The 22,711-nt window shown below is 37.9% G+C and overlaps 1 protein-coding gene across 1 annotated transcript in view; it reads left to right on the forward strand.

The window, feature by feature from the left end:
- Positions 1-22,711, forward strand: part of RIMS1 (regulating synaptic membrane exocytosis 1) — a 316,580-nt gene that overhangs the window by 134,072 nt on the left and 159,797 nt on the right. The window contains exons 3-4 of the mRNA XM_050709776.1: positions 8,745-9,088; positions 11,521-12,392. Of these exons, the coding sequence (XP_050565733.1) occupies positions 8,745-9,088; positions 11,521-12,392 (1,216 nt within the window). The remainder of the gene's footprint in view (positions 1-8,744; positions 9,089-11,520; positions 12,393-22,711) is intronic.

Below are 22,711 nucleotides of genomic sequence, written 5' to 3' on the forward strand. Positions count from 1 at the left end.
AATAGGTCAGTTTATCACTTCGCATTGTCCCTTGTGTAAGTACGGTGCCTCTCCAACTCAGAACTTTTCAGATTTTATGCACTGTTTGCTTTAAGGCGGAAACCTATGAAGACAGTGAGGCAAAACAAAGGCAGGCCTTCTAGCAGTGACGTGTTGCAAGCATAGTAATAGTTAATGTAGTTGTAGAACAACAGTGTGACAATATCTTAATTTCTCAGTGCTTTATTTCATGCAGATTCTCAGAATGTTAGATGCTGGGAGGGGCCTCTGGAGTTCATCTAGTCCAAATCCTTGCTCAGAGCAGGGCCAAGAAGGTTAGGTTACCAGGACCACATACTGTTGGGGTTTGAATGTCTCCAAAGATGGAGAGTCCGTAATATTATGTTTAGTTTTCTTTGAGTTTGAGATTATAAGATGAAAATTGAGTTCATGCCTATCAAGTCACCTGTGAGCTCAGTCAGTTGATCCACTCACTGCTCCTTCCAGGGGCTTTCCTTGGCTTCAGGAGTTCTCTGCAGTTTACCTCTGTTTCCGTTTTGAGTAGCCTTCTTTACAACTTGTCTACATCTATACATTTCCAAACTCTTTTGTCATAATTTTTCATTCTGTACAAAAGTTCTCTTTTGCCTCTCTTTCTGACTGTTTCTATAAAAAAATATTTCTATAAAAATTTGTGTAAAAGAGTAGTATAGAAATAGAAATAATGGTGTTGTAGTGCAAGCTCCTGCACGCAAGCAGTATTAAGGACAGTCTAATTGTGCGCATTTGTATAATTTTACTATAGTTTGTTAAAATGTAAGTGGATAAATGGAGAGGAAAGCTTCTGGTGAGTTCTCTATGCTTTTTGAATGAAACTGAAATTTGATACGAGTCCTAACTGTAAGCTGTTTCACGGCATTTACCTTATTTTGTTAGAACACTGTTATTTTAAAATTATTCCTATGTTCCATATATATCTGTAACTGTGGAAACCATGAAGTGATTAAGAGGAGTACAGTTGATGCTTTCATGGCTCATCAAGACAGCCAAATGTTCAAATAGTTAAGAAAAACATTGTTATTTTTAAGAAAGTTAGAAAAATTGCATAAAAATGATCAATGAAATCATGATTTCTAGTGTATTCTAATGATCTACAACAAAGAGATTGGTATATAAAATGTGACTAGCAATTTATGGCTACTACATTATCAGAAATAAATTAAGAAATTGATGTTAATTCAGGCAAGAGAAATAAAGTTGGGAAAGAAACTGATTGATTGGTGAGGAAAGAGTGCAAGTGTAGACAGAGCTTTCCAAATCAGTGATTATTGCTTAGAATTCTCCAGTTACCAAGGAAGTAAAAATACCAAGGGTGAAACTGGATAGTGTGGATGAGTAAGGACGGAGTGAGCATAGCAAATTAATTTAAAAGGGGTAAGGTCAACCACAGGAACTGTGGAGGAATCAAAGCAGTGGGGTGTTTCAGATTGTTGAGTTTCAGAAAAGGAAGTGGTGTAAGCCTTATTGTGATCTGCGGATAAATAATGCCTATACTGTCTGATGCTCCATATACTTTTCTTGAGGGTTATTCTTTGTTTCGAAAAATGAAATTCTTAAGCCCAGATGAAGTCAGCCCAAACAATTAAAATGTTGTGAGCCCCTTTGACTTTTAACCAGCCAGGACAAGAGTCATACTTCCCTTTCTTCCTCCACTCTCTTCTCCTGGCATAGTAGTCTCTTTTGTCAGTGCTGCAAGGAAGTTCACATCCAAGGTTTCATAGATTTCTCCAAGCTCTAGTCTTGCTGTACAAGACCACAATTTTAACAGATTTATTTGCAGGGAGGGACAATTTCAAGCTATTGTATGTAAATGTGTGGGTGTGGATTTTTAGACAAAACACCCGACTTTTCCACTAGCCAACATGGTTTCTTCCTCACTTGACCTTCAAAGGCATTCATTCTCAAAGAAGAACATTGTGATACTGACTGGAACCTGGATGTGTGCTATTTTAGAAATATTGTTTCATATGGTAACTTTATAATTGCCTGAATTTATCACTTCCAACACTCAGTTTACTGCAGGATTATTCTAGAGAATCTTTAGTTTTTGTGGAAGTTGTCATGAGCTTTCTGAAAGATTGGCAGCTGTATCTAAGAGATTTTGGCAGCAAAGCATGTGTAAAAATTTGATTTTTTATTTTATTTTATTTTATTTTTAATTTTAAAAAACAACTACTAATGCTGTTACTGGCAGCAGTGTCAACAAAGCTGGCATAAAAAAGACTTTTGGTTCACTAGAATTATTGCTCCACTGCACATTCTCTGCATCTTTCTATGAGCAGTTTATAACTCTGGATTTAGAAACATAGGCCAGGAATATGATTTTTAAGATTCTTATGGGGTTCAGTTGCCTCAAAGTAGGCATTTGATGCCATTTTTCATGCTCTGTGGTACATGACACGTATGCAAATGGCTGGTAGATGTGACATAACTCCTGTGGCAGGCTTCTGACCTCTTAATTGGCACGTGGCAGCCAGGTGGGATATGCTGACTTGTCTCTAGTGGCACAAGCCTACCATTAGGTGTGATGTTTCATTTTATTTGTGTGCCTGCTTGAGAGCTGAGTGTCTTTTTGTTGGATCCTGTTGACTGTGTTGACTGTATTGACTAGATATCCGTTGACAGTAATGGAAACTTAAATACCTGCCATGCCAATAGGCACTTCCATGTAAAAACAGAAATCTTCCTGTCATCCTTAGTTGTACACATAAGGTTTGATTTGGAAAGTTAACATCTCACTTAAGTATGAAATGCAAGCAGAAGAAGAATATAAAATGCTATCTCTAGTATAAGTGGAAAATTCGGGTGAGGCGGTCTTTTAAACCTACCTTGTGGATGCTGTCAGTCAAACATTTGAGTGGCAACACAGACTTTAAGATTACAAAATACCTCTTTTCCTATGAGCATGTCTTGAGGTATCATTCATATGTACATTCTGTATTGCTGGTAAAAGATTGCACTAATGAAATGTTTATGCATTTACAAAACTGCCTTTCTGCGAAACTTAAAATCCTGTGAAAACTTCTGTGCCTGTGCAAAATTTAATTGCATTTGTCCACTGGGTTAAAGTATTATTAGAGGGTATGGGGAGGATAGGGGGAAGAAACTAATCAGCTGTCAGCGTAAACCTCATTTTCTTGGCAAGCTGGGATAAAGGTATCAAGCTGAAATCCTAAGTTATGAAGGAAATCTCCTCTGCACAGGAATGGAAGACAGAGTATACTAAAATGGCTATACATCACAGTCCTGAAATGGCTGAACCCCTTATGTCTGATGAGCATCACTGTGGGCAAAGCAGTCCCCTTCCTGCTCTCTTGCTCCAGAGGAGAGGCTTCAGCAAAAGCTGGACCTAGATTCCTAGGCTACTGCTGTACTGACAAATTAAGCATAATCTGTGTCTGCTCCTGGATGCTGGAGTAGCTGAAATGGTAAACTGACAGAAGACTATGTGGCATGTTTTTGGTCTTGTGCCTACTAGCTCTTTCTCATCAATTTTTCCTGATGGTTTAGGAGCTGGGGTGTTCCACAGCTTGTCTCCAGGAGGCAGTTTGTATGCAGCCACAATGCTCTGAAGCATAGCAGAGATCCTAGTGTAGGTGCAGGTCATTTCATGTCATTTGGCTTCAGTGCTCTGAAAAGTTTCTGTTCAAGTGCAGTATACTGGTATTTGTGTCCTTTCAAGATGTAGCTTTACAAGAGACAGTGAGCCACTACTTTTGAGGAAACATCTTTCCCCCATTTGCCTCTGTTCCTGGCCACATAATTTCATATCATTTCAAAATCATTGTATCCCTCCATGAGAAAAATGGATGTGACAAAAAATGAACCCAATTAAAAAAATGCAGATGATTTTCTACTACATTTTCAAGTTCAGCTGGTCCTTGGGACCTGACAGTTAAAGGAGAGGATACAATGGAGCATGTGGTATCATGAAGCTGGGAAAAATGAAGGGAAAGGACAAAGCTGGACAGGGAGAAAGAACAGCAAGAGAGGAGGGAGAAGGGTGGTGAGAAGACATTCCCTTTTGGTGATTGGGAGGCACTGCATGAACTCAGTTGTCTATATAGTTTTTTAAAATGTGTCTAATGAAAGCTTGGTTTCACAAGCACATTTTCTTTAGGAAGATAGAGTTGCTTGCTTATTTAGATTTTGGACTTTGGAATGTAAGGATTCAAGTAGATTTTCAGCCTCATTTATTTATATTTTCATGGAGTGAAGCAATCAAGACATCTTTAGCTAGTGTTTCATTACATAATTCATTTTGATACAGTAGGAGATAAATGCAATGCTATTTACTGATTTCATGGTTTGCTGCATCTTTTATGTTACCTCAGAAAAATGAAGTGATATGTATTCTAACTTAATTCTATGAATGAAAAGTTTCATAAGATAAAATTGATAACATTCCTTCCCTCTGACTTTCAAGCAATAACAAGTAGGATGGAGGCAGAGCTCTGCTGAAGTTAATGGTGTCTCTAGCAGAGAAGAGGCTCTGCCTAATTAGATCTGCTTGAAAGAACTAGTGTCTTCTAGAAGTGCATAGAAGAAAGTGGCGAAAGGAAAATTAATGAAAGCCATAGACTGAACAGACAAAGTGTAGACACCCTTCAGAAGGGAAATAATTAGGATAGCATAAAGGTTCTGTAAGGAACAGCTCACATAACCTTATATCTGCTACATTAATACACTTGTTAATTTCTTGTGTGTAGATGAAGCAGAATGCATGGGAGGCAGTGCAAATGTGAGTGTGCCATTTCTGAATTCATGGAGGGTGAAGGAATGTGCTCGTAATGAAGCCTCCTAAGCATCTGCGCGTGGGGATTTGGGGAGCTTGCTCTGACTTCAACAGGAGTTTAGCCTGGCGTATGTCACACAAATTTGGTATAAAGTTTGTTTCCCCTCTAACATGACTTTAGCCTCCCAGTGCATGTTTGGAAGGAAGACTCCAAATCAGAATATGAAAAGAAAGCCCTTCTTCATTCTAACCTACAGTTTGGAATATTAATCATAAAGAAGTATTCTTATTGCTGTAACTTTTTTTTTTTTAAATGCTCTTTTTCTTTGTGTGTATAGTTGTATATATTATTTACTATGGGCTCTTTCAAGTTGGAATTTCATGTTGTGTTAGTACAGGAATACTGTTCCTACTCATTGTGGATCACATTCAGCAGTACCTGTAAGAGTAAGTTTGAGGAATATTTTTTCTGTGAATGACATACCCCCTATTCCACTTGAAGGCAAGCATGGAACCCTTCTAGCATGTTTTCACGCAGCCTGTAAAGTTTTCTATGTGAATCTGTGTGGGAATTGTTGACCCACCTCTGCTGAGTCCTGTATGTGCCACCTTGTTTTTGTTACGTAGCGGTAAAACCTAGAACCCTTTGCTATGCTGTGCACACTTTTTCCCGAGCCATGCCTTTGAATGAGGAGCACCCCTTTCTTGGTTCACTTAAATAGCTTCATGTGCGGATGGATGTGTGTTGATTTGTGCGAGGATGCAGTAAGCCAGAAGCACACTCAATAACAAAGCAACCAGACTATGGATGTCTTGAATGACCTACTATAGTGCTGCATCAGAGCTCGCCATCCAGAAAGGAGTAAACAAACTATTTTTGACGTGACAGGCCAGAGGAAAATTGTCTAACACCCTTCATTTTACTGATGCATCGCACAGAGGCCCAGAAGCAACATTAGAGAACTGTAATCCTTCATCAGAGCATTTGTTTGGTTGCCTAACATCTGTGGATTGTTAAGATAAGTTATTACACAGACCTGCTTTCGTTTAGATTAGTTTGGACCACATCCCAGTATATTCAATCAGGATACAATTCCTGCATGCTGCTAAATTGCTTGCTCCACATACTTCTCTAAAAATGCTTTTCAATATACAGTTTTTATCTCTAAAAATGTTGTTCGGTATAGAGTTTTATCACTGAAACTGTTATGTCACTTCAAGTTTTTGTTTTTCTTTCCTTTTAAACAAAAGCTTTTATTATTTTTCCTTTTGGATTGCATATATCTCAAGGCAAATGTAGCATTTGTTGAGTCCTGAAGAGAATCCTAAACAGGGGTGGTAGTGTAGCTTCTGTGTGAGTATAATGCAGATTTCCTACGTGTGCTGACTGTGGTGATTGGTATGTATTTTGTGTCCAAACTGCAGTGTTTAAAGACAGCTGTGAGAATGTTTTTTTTTGTATTTACGCATCTAGTACTTTTTTTTCTGTATTCTGTATTTACCCATGTCTATCTGTGCATTAGCTATTCCTATTTGTTTGGATTTTATAGCATTTTGCATAAAACTAATTACAATATCAAATGTGATTATGAAAATTAACAGTATTTTTTTGACAGTTATTACATACTTTATACATATTCTAAGTGATCAAATACATTAAAATTGTAAATGAAGTCTGTGACCATTTTTACTCCTTTAGAGTGCTTGCATACATAAGCACATATATTAAATAATTGGAATATTTCAATTTTACTTCAGTATTTTTGATCCTTCCTTTAAGCAAGCTTTGCTTTATTTAATATTTATTAACTCTTCTTTCAACTTTCCCTGTAGGCTAGTAAAATATAGGCAATGACATATTTTTGATTAATGATTTTGGTTTATAGCATTGATATAAATTTTATACACAAACCCATATGCATGCACACTCTTGCTGTCTAATGAGGTGCTGTGTCAGAGTCTATAAAGGCATTTAATCATGTGGGTTCTTTTTTTTTTAGTCTTGCTGGTATTTTAAATACCTGTAATGATAATATCAGACAGACTGAACTTATTCTATTAGAACAGATAGTCTGATAAACTGAATTGCTGTTTTGAGATGTGTAGTAGATGAAGGAAATATGACATTTTGTAATCAAGGGATTTTTGCTTAAGGGACTAGTGTTTATTCTGAAGACGTTGCAGTGCCTTTTGTCCTACTAAGGGCTGTCTCTGTATCTTTAACATAAGACATGTTTGTGCCACTGCTGAAATAATTGTAGCTTTTGGTTATTTTTTTTTTTATTTTCAGTTGGTTTTTTGTTTGTTTTTAATAGGTATTTTATTACATATATTTTATTTATATATATTATTTTATTCATTATATATTTTATATATTCTTCCTAAGTAGAAATATAGCTTTTGTTTTGTTTTGTTTTGTTTTTTTGTAAAGGCACAGTCCAGATACAGGGAAAAGAGTTTGCTGTCTTCTCAGTGTTTTGGTCAGACAGTGGAGCAATGGTGTTGGAAGTTCTGATGTATTCTTGAGACCTAAAAGGCCAGTCTGTTCTGCAGTGTTTGAAATTAATCTCAATTATGCTAAATATGTTAAATGCCTAAAATTTTAATGTTCACACAGAAGGCATGCGCTTCCTCCCCAGGCCAGAGAATAAGAGCTCACTGCCTGATCTTTGTCTGGTTGCAGTTTCTTCCATGTAGTGGCTGTTTCCTGTTCCTTTCCATGTTAAGTGTTGTATCAGTTTACTGCTGTGGTATCATTCCTGTGTTGACACAAAATAATTTAAGGATATTTTTCATTCCAACATTTGTCATCCTTTTTACCCTCTTACTGTAGAGTTTTACCCATTCTTTTACTTCTTTCCACATTAAACTCAAAGCTTTTCTTTTCCGTTCTCCTTATTAGTTTTCAACCTTTTTTCCTCTCATCTCTTTTTATTTCTGCCAAATTCCTACCTCATGTATTTTTCATTTATTTTGTCTTTGTTCTTCTGCCTCAAAAACTCTTTTTGTCCTTGTCTCAAATTTAAAAACTATTCACACACTTTAGTCTGCTTATTAACCTTTTATTCTTCCCTGGTGAGGTACTCCTGTACTTCAGACTGCGTTGTACAGTGTATGCAGTGTACAGACTTGAAATGTAGAGTCTTGCTTTATTGTGTATGTGCTCTTGTTTATCCACGTATCTGGAACTTGGCAGAAAAATAATCCTAAGAAGCATGACTTGTGAACTCAGCTTAATTGTGATTGTCAGGGACCCATGTTTGTTTATTTATTATTTATTGCTGTTGCTTAGAGAGATGGTATATAATCATTTTCAAGTGGTAGAAAATATGATACTACTACTTTCTCTTTATTGCTGCATCTAGTTCTCTGTCAGTAGGTTTCTGTATGTCCTACCTTACATCTCTGGTAAGTAGTCGTGGATGTAGCTAAACCTGTGTGCAGTAAACACTGAATTTATTTCCAGGGTTAATATTGATTTAGGTTGTATGAGATAAAAATAAAGGGAAAAATACCACGTCAGTTTCCTGTGGCAGTGGAGGGACCAGCAGCTGGGCAGAACTCTGCCACCCATGTCCAAGGCTGATCCAGCCTGGTAGGCTTTTCCTGACAGTGATGCTCACCACAGCCAGCAAGCCAGCCAGCCCCCCACCAGCCACATGAACATCAGCAGCAGCGTTGGTCATGTCGCCCCTGGTTCTTCTCGAGAGAGCTGGGGCTGGGCTGGGGGAGGGTTGCTCCGGGTAGGGCTGACGTATATTGACAGCACATTTTGGAGAAGCTCGCATAGCATGTGCCTGTAGGATGCTTGGCTCTAGCCAGTGCAGGTAGCGCTTTGAGAAGCATGTTTGAGCACTGGCATGAGCACAAATAGAGGAAACGAGAGGTCGTAACTGACCGCGGCAGAATGAGCATGCGTTTCAGGGGCTGATGGGTAGCTGCACTGACTCTTCTTGTTGTCTTCAACTAGGTTATGTGGGTATGCAATTTATGTCGAAAGCAACAAGAAATCCTAACAAAATCTGGAGCGTGGTTTTTTGGAAGTGGACCGCAGCCGTCACCCAGCCAGGACGGAACACTGAGTGACACAGCGACTGGTGCGAGTTCTGATGTACCGAGAGAAAAGAAAGCAAGGCTTCAAGAGAGGTCGAGGTCACAGACTCCTTTAAGCACAGCAACTGCCTCACCACAGGAGATCACTCCTTCCAGCGTGCAGTCTGACCGGAGGAAAGGAGCAGAAGTGTCGCAGCCAGCTATGGGCCTGGACCAAAAGCAAGTTTCATCAAGGTCTAGAAGTGAGCCTCCAAGAGAGAGGTAAGGCTTTCTGTCTTGGCAGAGGCTTGTACCTGTAGATGCTGGTGCTGTAATATTAAATGGGGCTTTCAGGGCTGCATGTGTCTAGAGCCATGCAAGAACAAATAATAAATTGATTTACTTACCAAGGAAGTGTACATTGGCAAATACATCATTAGAAGCATGTATTTTGGGCTGAACAACAGAAATGGAGGGGGGGGGGGGGGGGGGGGGGGGGTTGGGGGGGCGGGGGAGGATGGGAGAGAATCTAAATAATTGCTATTTAAGGATATTTCCATGGACATCAGTCCATGGATGTCATATACTTTTAATGTTGAATTATAGTTTACTTTGAAATTGTAAACTTGGGTGTGTGTTTCAACTTTGCTAAACGGACAGGAAACCTTTAACTTGATGAAATAATCTAGTAGAGCTAAAAAACAGAACAAACACACAAAAAACAAACAAGCGAACAGAAAAACCCATCCCTGTGGAGTTCTGTCAGATATCCTTATTTGTTATATTTTTATCAATGGTTGTATTATTTTTTAGTAATAAAACAGGAAATAGTGAAAGATCTCATTCACATATGCAAAGTAAACATCCATGCAGAACAGTAATTGCACCATCTTGAAATCAGAGCAAGTTGCATGCAAAACTAAAACCAGCCGGAAGCAAAAAATTGTATTTCAAGTGACTAAATGAATCAGTTCCTGAGCTGTGTTCACTTTAGTGAACTGGCAAAGAGTGGCAAATCAACAGAGGATAATGTGATGAATCAGTTGCTCTTTTGGCTGCTGACTGCCAGATGACAGCAATCAAGGACGGGGCCTGTGGCAAGAGTCTGCTGTAGAAGATTCCCTCTTGGCCAGAACAATTGATCTTTTTTTTTTCATAGATATTGAAGCTGAAAATGAATGAGGAAGAATGGCTAGTAGCCTACTGTGTGGGTGAGGTCTGTATTTTTTTAACAGGAGCAAAACTCATGTTAGTCTTATGTATAGGTATAGAGGAAACCAACACCTGATGCCCTTCCCTGATTCTTTCAACTTTTGTCAGTGCTGAGAGCAGACTTTTAACTTTTGTTCCCAGAGCAGACATCACTTAGCTGAAGGACACTTTTAAGGCAGCAAAATGCTTTCTATTCCTGCTTTGCTGTCCAAAAATTAAATGGTTATATTAATTATGCAATAACAATGTTCTCTGCGTGTCACTGACACTTTCAAATGAAGGCCAAGGGTTCAGAATGGAGAGCATCTATGGTGAGCCAATGTATTGCCAACAACTCAGGAAGAAGATGATGGAAGAAAAAGCAGAAGGGCTTAACTTGGATCATATCCAACTTGGACTGTCCCACCTGTCTGCAGATATCTGCATCTGTGAAAATCTGTGATCCAAAGATGTACCTATGTGGAAGGGAAGATTCAGTGCCACAAAGTCACTCCTTGTGGCTTTGTCATGGTGTGGGTTCATCCAAATTATCGTGTATAGCTGTGTTCAGCCTTCTTCAAAAACAATTGATTCAGTTGTGAACTGGAATATTCCAAGGGCAATTGGAATGATGAGAGAGAAAGGAAAATATATATATACACATTTTATGGATTTTACAATTCTTTGTCTTGTTTATTCTTCCAAAGTGGAAGAATAAGGAGAAGAGATCTTAATTTTTATGCAGATTTATTATTCATTATTTTGGACTTTGGTTATATAGAGAAATAAGTTAAATTTTTCATCTTGTTTTGTTAGTACAGAAAGGAATGCCATTAATTTATCTCAAAGAGTCAGTTTGCTTTTCTTTATATGCTTATGAAGTGGGCACTTTGTTTTAGAGTTTGGATAAGTTAGAGCAAACTACATCAAGTATTATTGTTTCTGGATATATTCTCTTGCATTTTTGATTATTATTATTATTACTATTATTACTACTACTACTACAACTACTACTACTACTATTTTGTACTGCTGTTGTGGGAGATATTCCATTTGGTGATATTTATATTTATAGTGTCAGGGTGCTTGAAGTTAATAGTGTGTATGTGGGTAGTCTGTAACCCTCACCTCTCATGACTGCTACCAGAAAAATGGAGAACATACTCTAATACTCTGTCATAGTGCTGCAGTTACTACAAAAATAATTTTGAGTCGTTAGCTACTTGTATGGGTAAATTATTTTTATCCACATTTATCCATTGTATTCTTTGTAATTTTACTAATTAATTGGACTGTCCATGACTTGTTTTAATCAAAGTTCAGTCTAGACATTGTTTGCTATTGAAAAATAAAACTACTGTTGATAGGATTAATAGATTAAAGGATTCATTAATGGATTAAGTACCTTTCTGTACATTTTGCTGTGGCTTATATCAGTTAATAATCTGTTTACTACAGGATTTTATACAAGTATTTCTGTTGTGCCTTAAATTCTTCAAATTACTGTACCCTTTTCATTGTAGGAAGAAAACGTTATTGGCTTCAGACCAGAATGGCAAGGGTGTAAAGAGTGAGCGTAAGCGTGTGCCAAAATCCTCAGTTCAAAAAGAAGGACCAGCAGATGACAGGGAACGTAAAGAAAGGCACGAAAGTAGAAGGCTGGAGAAAGGGAAGTCACAGGACTATCCAGACTTGCCAGAAAAACTTGAGGAAGGCAAAGTGCCTGATGATGAAAAACAAAGGAAGGAAGATGAATATCATACTCGATACAGGAGTGACCCCAATCTGGCAAGATATCCTGTAAAACCCCATCCGGAGGAACAGCAGATGCGCATGCATGCCAAAGTTTCTAAAGCACGGCATGAGAGAAGACACAGCGATGTAGCTTTGCCACACACAGAAATGGAGGAAGCGGAGGTACCTGAGAATAACTTAGGAAAACGCTCACAATTACAGGGAACTCAGGACAGAAAATCTCTTGTGGAAACTCAGAGGTCGTACTCTATAGACAGAACAGGTGATGTAAGAATTTCTGTTTCTAAACAATTAACTAATCATAGTCCACCAACTCCCAGGCATAGTCCAGTTCCTATAGAACACGTAGAGTACAAGAACCACGATTCCTTTAAAAAACAGAGCCGCCTTGATCCTAGCTCTGCTATTCTCATGCGAAAAGCAAAGCGGGAGAAAATGGAGACCATGCTAAGGAATGATTCCCTTAGCTCTGACCAGTCGGAATCAGTGCGGCCATCCCCTCCAAAGCCTCATAGAGCAAAAAGAGGCGGAAAGAAAAGGCAGATGTCAGTTAGTAGCTCAGAGGAAGAAGGGGCATCAACACCAGAATATACTAGCTGTGAAGATGTGGAGATAGAAAGTGAAAGTGTCAGTGAAAAAGGTAAGGATCTTTATGTATATTATGCACATGGCCATGGTTTTGGGAAAAAAAATCTGTATTTTACTCTCTTTTGCCTGATTTTTGAACATACCCCTTTGTTTCTCCTTCCCACCCCCCCACCCCCCCTTTTTTTTTCCAGCTGAGGACTCTCGTACTTGTTCACATTTGGTTTGCAATGTTTCCTTTTGCATTCTTGGACAAAATGGTTAAAAGTAACATGAACTGTTGAGTTTTCTCATTCTCTTCCCTCTTTCACCAGAACTGTTAAGAGTTTGAGTTCTAGTATATTCTCTTGATGACATCTGTATGCTTGGTCATTGCTTCATCCTTTTGTCTGAATGCAGAATAATTTTCTGTGAATCAATGGAAACTGAAAATGAGTTCTGTAACAATCTGAGAAGACCATTATAAAGAGTCATAATACCTCAGTCTTAAGATGTGCTACATTTTACTATATTAATAAAATATCAAAGATCTCTTCCTTTGTTAACAATGATAGGGCATGGGGCAAAGAGAGTTATACAAGAAAGAAATGAGAATTGCCTAACCTATTGTCGACATGACTTTACTCCCAACTTTACAAGTATGTTTACATTCTGTTACTTGAGTTTATCTGTTCATGGTAACACACTCAGCAGTAAGGAGTAAGTGTAGTACACTTTGTGCTTTTAAACAAAGCCTTTGTTCTTGCCAAAGAAGTTAATCAAATTCATGAATGGTGAGCAGATAAAATAAGCATCACCAGGAAAGAGTGTGGTAAATTACTGTCTTACAACTGTAACTTGTCTGTAAGTGACATTGCGTTGAGCTGAATGCTTTATCTGTCTTTGGAAGTAGCTTTTAGCTCTTTAGTTTAATTATCTGTTTTGTAACTTGAAAGATTTTTGCAGGTGTTCATACTCGGAATGCCAATGGCTTGTCTGCATTACCTTTTATTTCCTGGCAGTGTTTCCAGACATGTCTTTGATTCAGATATGTTAATCTGTCTGTCTGTCTTTATCTGATGTTGTAGTCTCCTGACATCCCCTGAAGCTCTATGTATGCATATAAGGAGACAACATTTATCTCCTACCCCATCTGAATATCTGTTTAACTTCCTAAGCACATTTTTTTCCATTCAAAATATGGAAGCTTGCTTTTCTTGCTCATTTTTAAGGAAGGGTGGTGACCATGTCCCTGGTATCTTGTTCAAGATTCCACTTCAAACCAAAAACAACAAACTCCACAACCTTTTTGACTTTGAAAGGTGGTCAGAAATTTTGTAGAGTCTCCATCCTTAGAGATGCTCAAAATCTAAGTAGAGAAGATCCTGAGCAACCTGTTCTAGTTGACCCTATTTTAAGCAAAGGGGTTTGATCAAGGGACCCTCAGAGGTACCTGAATATATATATATATCTGTGTGTTTATGTTGGTATACAATACATTTATTCCAGAAAAACATCTATTCATTTGATAGCCATGACAAGGAAAAAGTGGAAAGCCTTTGAAGTAGTACAGAAGAAGAGCTAGGCAATGTGAATACAATTTTTGGTAGTAAAATATCCAATTATTTATTTTTAGAATTAAATTTTCATCAATACTTGATATAATATGCAGTATTTTGTAAGAACAAATGGAAAGGCAGAAAAATTTATTACCTAAGAAAATTTTTTAGAAAACCTTCAATACCTTAAAAGATAAAATGCCACAGTAAAAGGATGTAGTGTTTAAAAAATGTATTAAAAAGTACTCCTATTTTAACTGAGATCAGAATCCCATCCCCTGTGATTTACCAGCATCATTCCAAGCAGAATTTCACTCACCATTCCTTAAGTGCTTTGCTTGTAATTTGAGAGAGATAGTGCACAGGTCTGTAGTTGTAGTGCTTTAGTACCTAAAACCAGCAGGGTCTGGAACCCATCCTCTCATCTAAATATCAGCTCAGTCAGAAATCTGGTGCCAAAGTAATATAAATGGAGTGAGAAAGATAGAATTATTGCAAATAAATTTTTGAATTTTGAATGGCCTTACCAATAAAACCCAATATTTTAAAATTAAGTCACATTTAGTGACTGCCAATAAAAAACAATCAGAAACTGAGTAATAATCCTGTACTTACAGAGGTTAATATAATAGTGTTTTGTAGCTTTTCAATTCTCTACCGAACATCTAAAATATAAGTTTTCTATGGAAAACAGCTCACACCTGTTTAAATGAAAATGATGTTATGTAGACATGTAAGGTATAGGTAGGGTGGTTGAGAATGTTGAAGAATCAATAGCCAAGAAAGACATATGAAGTAGGTAATTAAAAAAATTATTTTTTTTTTTTTTGCATCGTGGTTACCTAGATGGCTGTGCACCTTTTGCACCAGTTCTGAATCTGTAAGAAAGCTAATATAAAATCTTACAAATCACTACATGTTTAAAGAACTAAGCTTGAAAATAGATAATTAAGTTCACCTTCAGTCAGTGAAGAAAGGGAAGTACCTTCAGAGAGCAACTCATCTAAAACTGGTTAAATTGATAATAGATCAGGTGCCAAATCCTTAGCAGTTGTGATTAAAAACAAATAATAATACAGAAGTCCTCTTGGTAGCTCAAATAGTCTGTTGTGAAGAGAATTACTAGCTGCATACTCTTAAATGACAGAAATCTTTATTTTGCATTTTTCTAGGTTGCAGACTTGGTTGAAACAAATTTGCTTAGCTGTGTGAGATGCTCAGAGGCTAGCTTTCTCTTAAATATTATAATATGAACAGACAGGATGAATGATCAAATCTGTAATGCATCCAGTTCATGTAACACTAGACTATTGAGTTCAGGAAATGCCCATTATTTCTTTTCTTATGACAAGGTGTGGTCATCATGGTTGTTCTTTCACTGTTTTTTTTTTTCTCATTCACTGGGAAATTCAATTTTCCCATTCACTTAAATTCAGTTTTCAGGTGATCATGTGAAAATAAGTGCATTAACATTTTGTATGAATGTGGTTGGTTAACCCTGGCCAGCAGTTAAGCACCCACCAGCCATTTGCTCACTTCCCACCCCAGTGGGATCAGGGAGAGAAACTGAAGAGCAACAGTGAGAACTCATAGGTCAGGATAAAGACAGTTCAATAAGTGAAGGAAAAAACAAATCACACCAAAGATGCAAACACAAAACCACCACCCAACATTAAACTGATGCCCAGTCCCTCTCTGAGGAATGGCTACCTTGTTAAAGACTTGCTAATTTGGGATATAATTATATAATATATAAATATATATATATATATATAGGAACAATATACATATATATAAAAATATATTTATATATATTGGGACAGTTGGTTTATTGAGAAATCAGCTGAAATAAATCAAGTGTATGAAATGTGCAGTAAATAGGGTTAGTTAGAAATACACGAACTGCTTACAGCTCTCTGAACTCTTAGTTTCAACAATAGAGAAAATGTGTTTTGTCATTTTTTTTTTTTTTTGTGATGGCCAAATCTTCAGGACTTTTTTTTTTTTTGTCAGTACATGCCATTTGAGCAAGTGTGCAATACAGTTCACCATTGTCTTTGGTTGTTTTCTTACAAGACATAGGTAATAGATAATTTACAAACAGTATTAAATGAAATAATTTAGGAACTCATCTGTAAGATTTATTTCCTGATGCATGTTAACTAGAGGTTTTGGTTTTCCTTTTAGAGGTTCGTTGGATGTGACAGTGGAGAGAGTGTTTTGCTTTATGTTACTTCACTGAATTATTTACATCTGCTAAGCACTTCACTTTTTTGTTTAAGTACTTTAGTTCTCCACAGAATATTCTGTGCATTAGCCTGCCTTCTGAACCCTCTGAAAGTGCGATTTAGCAAGTACATCACTTGCTATTTACTGTAACCATTTAATGTATATCTCTTCAAAATTATTAAAAATAAGTCATAAACACTGGAGATATTTTCCTTCCAAAAAATAAATGCCTTTGGAAATCCAATGGGATTTTGTCTGTTTGGTGGAGGACCCCAAAATTTATGTAGCACCTTTTCCATGTTTGAGTAAGTTTAGATAAAGTACTGTATAGCAGTATCCAAAAAGGCCATCTCAAATTTCCTTTTAAAAAATACTTTACCCTTTAAAATACGTCATTAGTGTGTGCTGATTAATGATTTTCATCTTCTTATTAATACAGGCTGTAGGACTCCTTATTCTAAAATCTGTAATAGTTGAGCATTAGGTGGACTGAGTTTCCAGTGACAGCACCATCCTGGGAAGGCAAAAGGAGCTCTCTTAGAAAGCAAGAATTACATTTACAGTCACTACAAAGACTTACTAGAATAACATAAACCAAAAAACTGCAAAAGCAATCCAGACCTCACTTTAGAACAGAGAACACCTTCTGCTTACTGCCATCCAATGAAGAGTACTAATTAGATTAGGTGAAAATTTGTGGAGAAAAACGTTTTCTTCCAACTATGAAAACAAGAATTTGTGTGGAACTTGTAGATTTGTGTCCAGACAAAATTGTACTTAACTTTTTATCCCAGTAGTAGTAGTTACAAGAGGTATTTTCGACTTCTGTCATGCAGTCTTTGAAAGTGGAAGAAGAAATAGTTCTGGAGGTTGGGGCCATGTAAGGAGATGCTGAAAACTGCTCATCTACTTTCATATAAATAGATGTGCTAATGCTTTTACATTCTGCATGCTCATTATACCTATTTGCCTTAATGTGTATGTTGTTCACCCAGTTAAGGCTTGGAAATATGCCTAATACTCAAGATACTGATGACAAAATGGTAAAAACCTCAGTAAAACTCAGTTTGCCTTGGCAAATCTGCACTGGGGCTTGGTGCTTGGGGGTGCTCCCAGAAGAAGGGGAGCAGAAACCAAATCCCTGCCCCTTTCTTCCAGTGCTGTAATGCTGCTGGCAACCGAAGTAGGGCATGCAGTGGGGTGTATAAATGGACCGAAGGATAGCGTCAGTAAGAGGCTGTAGAGGAGAGGAGGCTGGCTTTAAACATTCTTAGCTGAGTGGTTTCATGTAGGTATTCTAAATTTATAGTGTAGGCAAGTCAAGTCATACTGTAACATCTGCTAGCATATTTTAACATCTGTTCACCGGGAGAGTTGGGAATGAAGTTTTCAAGAGAGCTGAATTTATTTAGAACTGTGACTGAGCTTTAACTTCGTATAAAATAAAATACCCTTCCTAGGGCCATTGTTAGTTCTTAGAAATTAGTTCCAATTTATGTTCTAGTCCTTGTGAAATAATTCAAATCTACGTCTGGTTCAGATTTTAATGAAAATATAATCTAGCTCCAGTTTCAGAAATCTAGTCAGTGTTAGTCTTACTCATTGCTATTAATATTCAGTGCTTTTTAGTAACTGAAATTATTTATAATGCTGATGGAGTTATAAGTAAGTGCTTGTTAAGTTAGTGTTGGGCAGTAAGAAATCTGTTCTGTGTACTTGGAATTAGGTAAAGTGCATGCATGCATATGCAAATGAAATAAGCTGAACATGAGTGGAAGAAAAGTCCTGTGGTTGCCAGGAAATCCAACGCTTCAGTGAGATCTGTAACCATGTAACTGGCAGAGTCACAGCAGATGTGTGACCAAATTCTCCTTTGAAATCATATTAAAGCACTGCTGCTAGTTTGCCTTAAGAGGGTTGTGAACATGCTGGAGGAGTCTGCAGAAGAGCAGTGAGAATGGCCAGAGGTCTATAAAACATGATATATAAGGAACGGTGGAAAGGATTGGGGTTGAGATGTAGCTGGGCTTTGAATGGGAAAAAAGAAGCTGGAGAGAAGAGAGAGGGTAACTGCTGCTCTGTTCCTCTGGAACAGAGGACATGGAAGAAAAGGATGTCACAAATTGTTAAATCCTGAGTTTTTTCTTGTATCTCTGGAACTTGGAAAGGCATTATTGTTCTTTATTATTAACATGGAAGACCAATTCTCAGGAATATTCAGCCCCCATTTTTTTTTTTCCCCCAGAAACCATTCACCTTGCACTGGAAGGGGAAGGTACAAGAGGAGCAGTAGGTGACGCAGGTTATAGGGACTTTTTAAGGGGAACTGAGAGCTTTTGAAAAGCCTGTCCTGACTGTAGTTGCAGAGCACTTCACAAAATGCAGCTGTGCAGTGAACTACAGTCCAACTCATCTGGCTTGAAACATGGTGGTGTGTTAGAGCCAGAGCCTTTCCCCCAGGCTGTGCTGTACAAAAGTCTGCCGTGTAATTTGTATATGCATATATTCTGTCTATACCATAAAGCTCATGTGGACTGCAGGTAAGGATTTGCTGTTACTCTTTTGATGTAAGAGCCTAGAGTGAAAAATGAAGCAATCTGTGTCTGCCAAAGCTGCACAGCTGTGCAAGGTCTGTGCAGCATTTCAGAGGTCTCAGGGCTGAAATCATAAATTCACAGAGTTACAGAATATCCGAGTTGGAAGGGACCCAAAAGGATCATTGAGTCCAACTCCAGAGTCCCCAAAGGACCACCCCAAAAATAAAAATGAAAGTCAGATCATGTGTCTGAGAGCATTGTCCAAACACTTCTTGAACTCTGACCTGAAATCCAGAAAATGAAATCCAGAAACTCAAACTGAAATCCAGACCTGTGCTCCTTTTTACCCATATGGGAACCTGTCTCCCTTTTTGGAGAAGAATAAAATCCTGTGAAAGAAGGTAAATAAATTATTCTATATTTTAGAAAAGTAATTATCAGTATACTTTACTTTTGTGAGCAGTGGCTTTGCCATACCTTAAATGCAAATTTGACCAGGTCTAACTTGGTCCATTTTTCAAGTTAAGAAAGGTCCATTTTGCAAATACAGGGGTACCATAGCTCATCTAAACTTTCCAAATGCAAATGTGGCCTGTGATGGAGGGTGGGTTGGTGCTCGAACATCAGGCTGAAAAGGGAGTTTAACTCCATGGGCATCATGCACTTCATTTGGGCCAAGGCTAGCTTGGGTTTCTTGGGTTTCTCAGTTCTAAATGCAGGTCAGTAAGGAATTTGAGTATTTCCTTAACTTTCGTTACTTAAAAGTTACTGATTGCATATAGGTCCTAACAATGTATATGTAGTGTTACTTATGGGAACTATATATATTAGAGAAATAAGTAAAATAAAATGGTTATACTCCTTGGCTACCTTTTAGTTGCATGTGTAACTTAAGATAAAACACTTTCAGACATGCAGCAAGGAGAAATGAAGCACATGACATTTATCTAATTTTAACTCATGTTAAAATGTATTATTTAATTGTATGCATTCACTTCCAAAATTTAAGTTTCCAGCTTTTGTAACCTAGTTCTCAATTTGGTAATTCTTTCCTCTGCAATATGAGTTTCAATACCAAGTATTCTCATTATTGGAAAAAAAATCTATTTAAAGCAAATCTGAAGTGATGTTTTATCTGTTTTTTAAAGTACCCAAGTTCTTTGTATTTTTTAGAATTACTGAAAATGCAATTTTAGATACCTTTTCACCAGAAATAGAAATTCAAATATGAATTTATGTTACCTCAAATGTAAATTCAAAATAACAATTTTTAAAACTTTGTTATTCTTATTAAAGTTTATTAGCTAAATAGAATAAATAAGCTATTAACTAAAAACCATAAAAATATTTTACCTACTTTTATTAGCCTACCTTTATTAAGCTTTCATGAAGTTTGTATTTTATTTTTTGGATTTTTTTTTTTTAATGCTGGGTGCTAAGAGTATATTTTTTGTGTTGCTCAGAGGAAAAGCAAGCACCACAAGCAACTCTTTTTAACCCATTAGGCGACACAATCTGCACCGTTAAAAGGGTGCTCAGTGAGCCACTAGATGGAGCTGTCAAATCTAACTTTTGCCTGTCACACCTTATGGAAATAATTTCTCTCTTATTAGCAAAGGGAAAACCTCCAGTTACCAGAGGAGGATAAATGCTGTTCTGAAGCAGCTGGACGTAGTTTTGGGTTGCCTCAGCCTGCTCCCACATTTCAGGTGGGAATTGCATGACCTGGATGGAGACTCCCCTGGGTTTGGGTAGGAGGGATGGAGCTTTTTTTTGGAGCTGGCTCACTTTAACCTCTCTGCTGTGTGTTCACACAATCCTCGCCTGAACTGTCAGATGAGCAAACACCTCGACTCAGGCAGTGAATACCTAGCGGAGCCATGAGTTGAGGGCCAGTGAGCAGCTTTTTCCAGTGCCACAGAGAGCCTTGGGTCACTCAGAGGTCTAATGCTGCTTCCTGACCATCACGTTCCAGAGCTCTCCCACAGCAAACTGGTGCAGGCTTACATCCAAACACCTGAGATGCCAGATGATTTGATCTCTAGGGTCTCTGGCTTTACGTAAAATACGGTATAAGGGTGACTTGCACTTACAGATGAAACCAAGTGTCACAAAAGCAACTCATAAACCTAAATTTGAATAGATATATCTTCTCAAAACTTCCTGATATTTGCTGCTTCTGCCAATTTTTATGTAAACGCAGTGAGCCTTGTCACTATGCCCAGGTAGGTTTACTTATCTCCCATGGGGCAGGCCTGTGGAGTTGGCAGTAGTGCTGGAGCAGAGTTTGTGGGAGGGCAGAACAGCTCCCAGGGGACAGGAGTGGGAATGGACACTTTGGAGTAGATCCACTTGTGCTGCCCTGGGCTCTTGTCCACTGACAAGATGCTTTCAGATCAAGCTGTACAAAAAGTTGATTAATCTGTTCCCGTTACCCAGTTCTAAATCTCACCGCCAAAGCAGTCTTAGGGAATGACTGTTCCTGCAAGCCACTGAAAGGAGGCACTTAGGAAGACATTAATTTTTGCCAGGGAGAACATTTTTTTTTTTTTTAACAAACAAATGTATCATTTATATTTAGACTTTTCTTCAAATGTTTCCTTTAAAATTCTACTCTATCAGCATCCTTTTCTTGTTTTAAAACAATAGCAGCAACAAGAAAAAACAAATGATGTGGTATTAACTTAGGGCTTATTGTCAGAACATCAGTTGTGCGCACTATGGTGGGCCTAATCTTACTTTGACCTAGAAAATTATTATAAGGATTAGGAACAAATTTTCTGGCTTAAACATTAAAAAAATGCTTAAACAAACAACATGCTCAGTGCTAAGCCCTACCTTTAAATGTGTAGATTTTTTTTTTTGTTTGGGTGGTATATAAAATGTCAAGAACAGCAAAATATTCTATTCAATAGACATAGGCCTTTCAAAATGAGGTCAGTACAAGAGCACATACAGCTCTAATTTGTAGGTTTCAATCTGAAATTTTTAGAATTAATGGATATGAGAGGAGTCTGAAAGAAAAGGAGGGGATGTAGGTTAAGTTGTCAGAGTCATCCTGACCTGGTGTAATAGAAGGAACCAGTGATCCCTCGATGTCTTTCAGCCCTGCCTGTATACCCTGTCAGCCCCAGCCTGTACGTGAATCAGTTCAGAACACGCGTTGACTTTTGCTGTGTTTTGCAATGGGGGGAAAAAAGGGGAAAAGGGACAGGTTGGAAGGAAGGGGAAAAAAAAGGAATTGTATTAAGGAATTTTGTTAAGCCGCTGTGGCTGACTCCAATCAGAAGCGGTAATGACACTATCATCATAGCTTGGATCTCCTATATTTGCTGGAGCCCAAGTTTGCTGATGATACTGGCTTTTTCTGTGGTTTCTCCTTGGGCAGGTAAACTCGGGTGCAGGTTGCTTGACTTCTCTTCCTGCAGGAAGTAACATTGAATTGATCTGAGCAATCCGGGTCTGTGAGCTCAAGCCTGTATCTGAGCATGGCTTTCAGAGGCAGCTTCGTCACCCCAACACTTCGTCCCTGCTTATCCTGTGCCACGCAGTGAGGAGACTTTGAATGCAAATCTTCCACGTCCACCATGCTGTAGGGCATGAGAGTTGGGAGAAATCTATCGCTGTGGAGACTTTAAAACAAGAGCTAGGGATGACAGTTAAAGTTGGGAACATAAAGAGTATTTCGAGACTGTTGCTCCATTAATTAGAAAGTTGGTGTCAGCATACCAGTTACCATTTTGCTGAAAGCATCTGGCTTTGGTTAGCAATTTAATGGCTGAGCAAACGGTTTGAATTGGAGTTCACTTAAGAGGACCTTTGACTTTAAAAAAGACTATCTAGCAGATCCTTTATAGATATTGGAAGTTAATTTAAGTACTGCCTTTATCACAAAGAAAAGTAAATACATCACACAGTCTATTTTTTATATACCAGGGTCAAGAGGAAGTCCAGAAGACAGTACTCTGTAAATCTGACAGTGCAGCATTTATTTTCTGTGTCTTGATTATCAGTAGATCCTCCTCAGTCAAGGAAGATAGGAGGATTATGAAAATGATCCTGAGGAGATG

This window comes from Cygnus atratus, chromosome 3, assembly GCF_013377495.2.
Source record: "Cygnus atratus isolate AKBS03 ecotype Queensland, Australia chromosome 3, CAtr_DNAZoo_HiC_assembly, whole genome shotgun sequence".
NCBI classification, from domain to species: domain Eukaryota; kingdom Metazoa; phylum Chordata; class Aves; order Anseriformes; family Anatidae; genus Cygnus; species Cygnus atratus.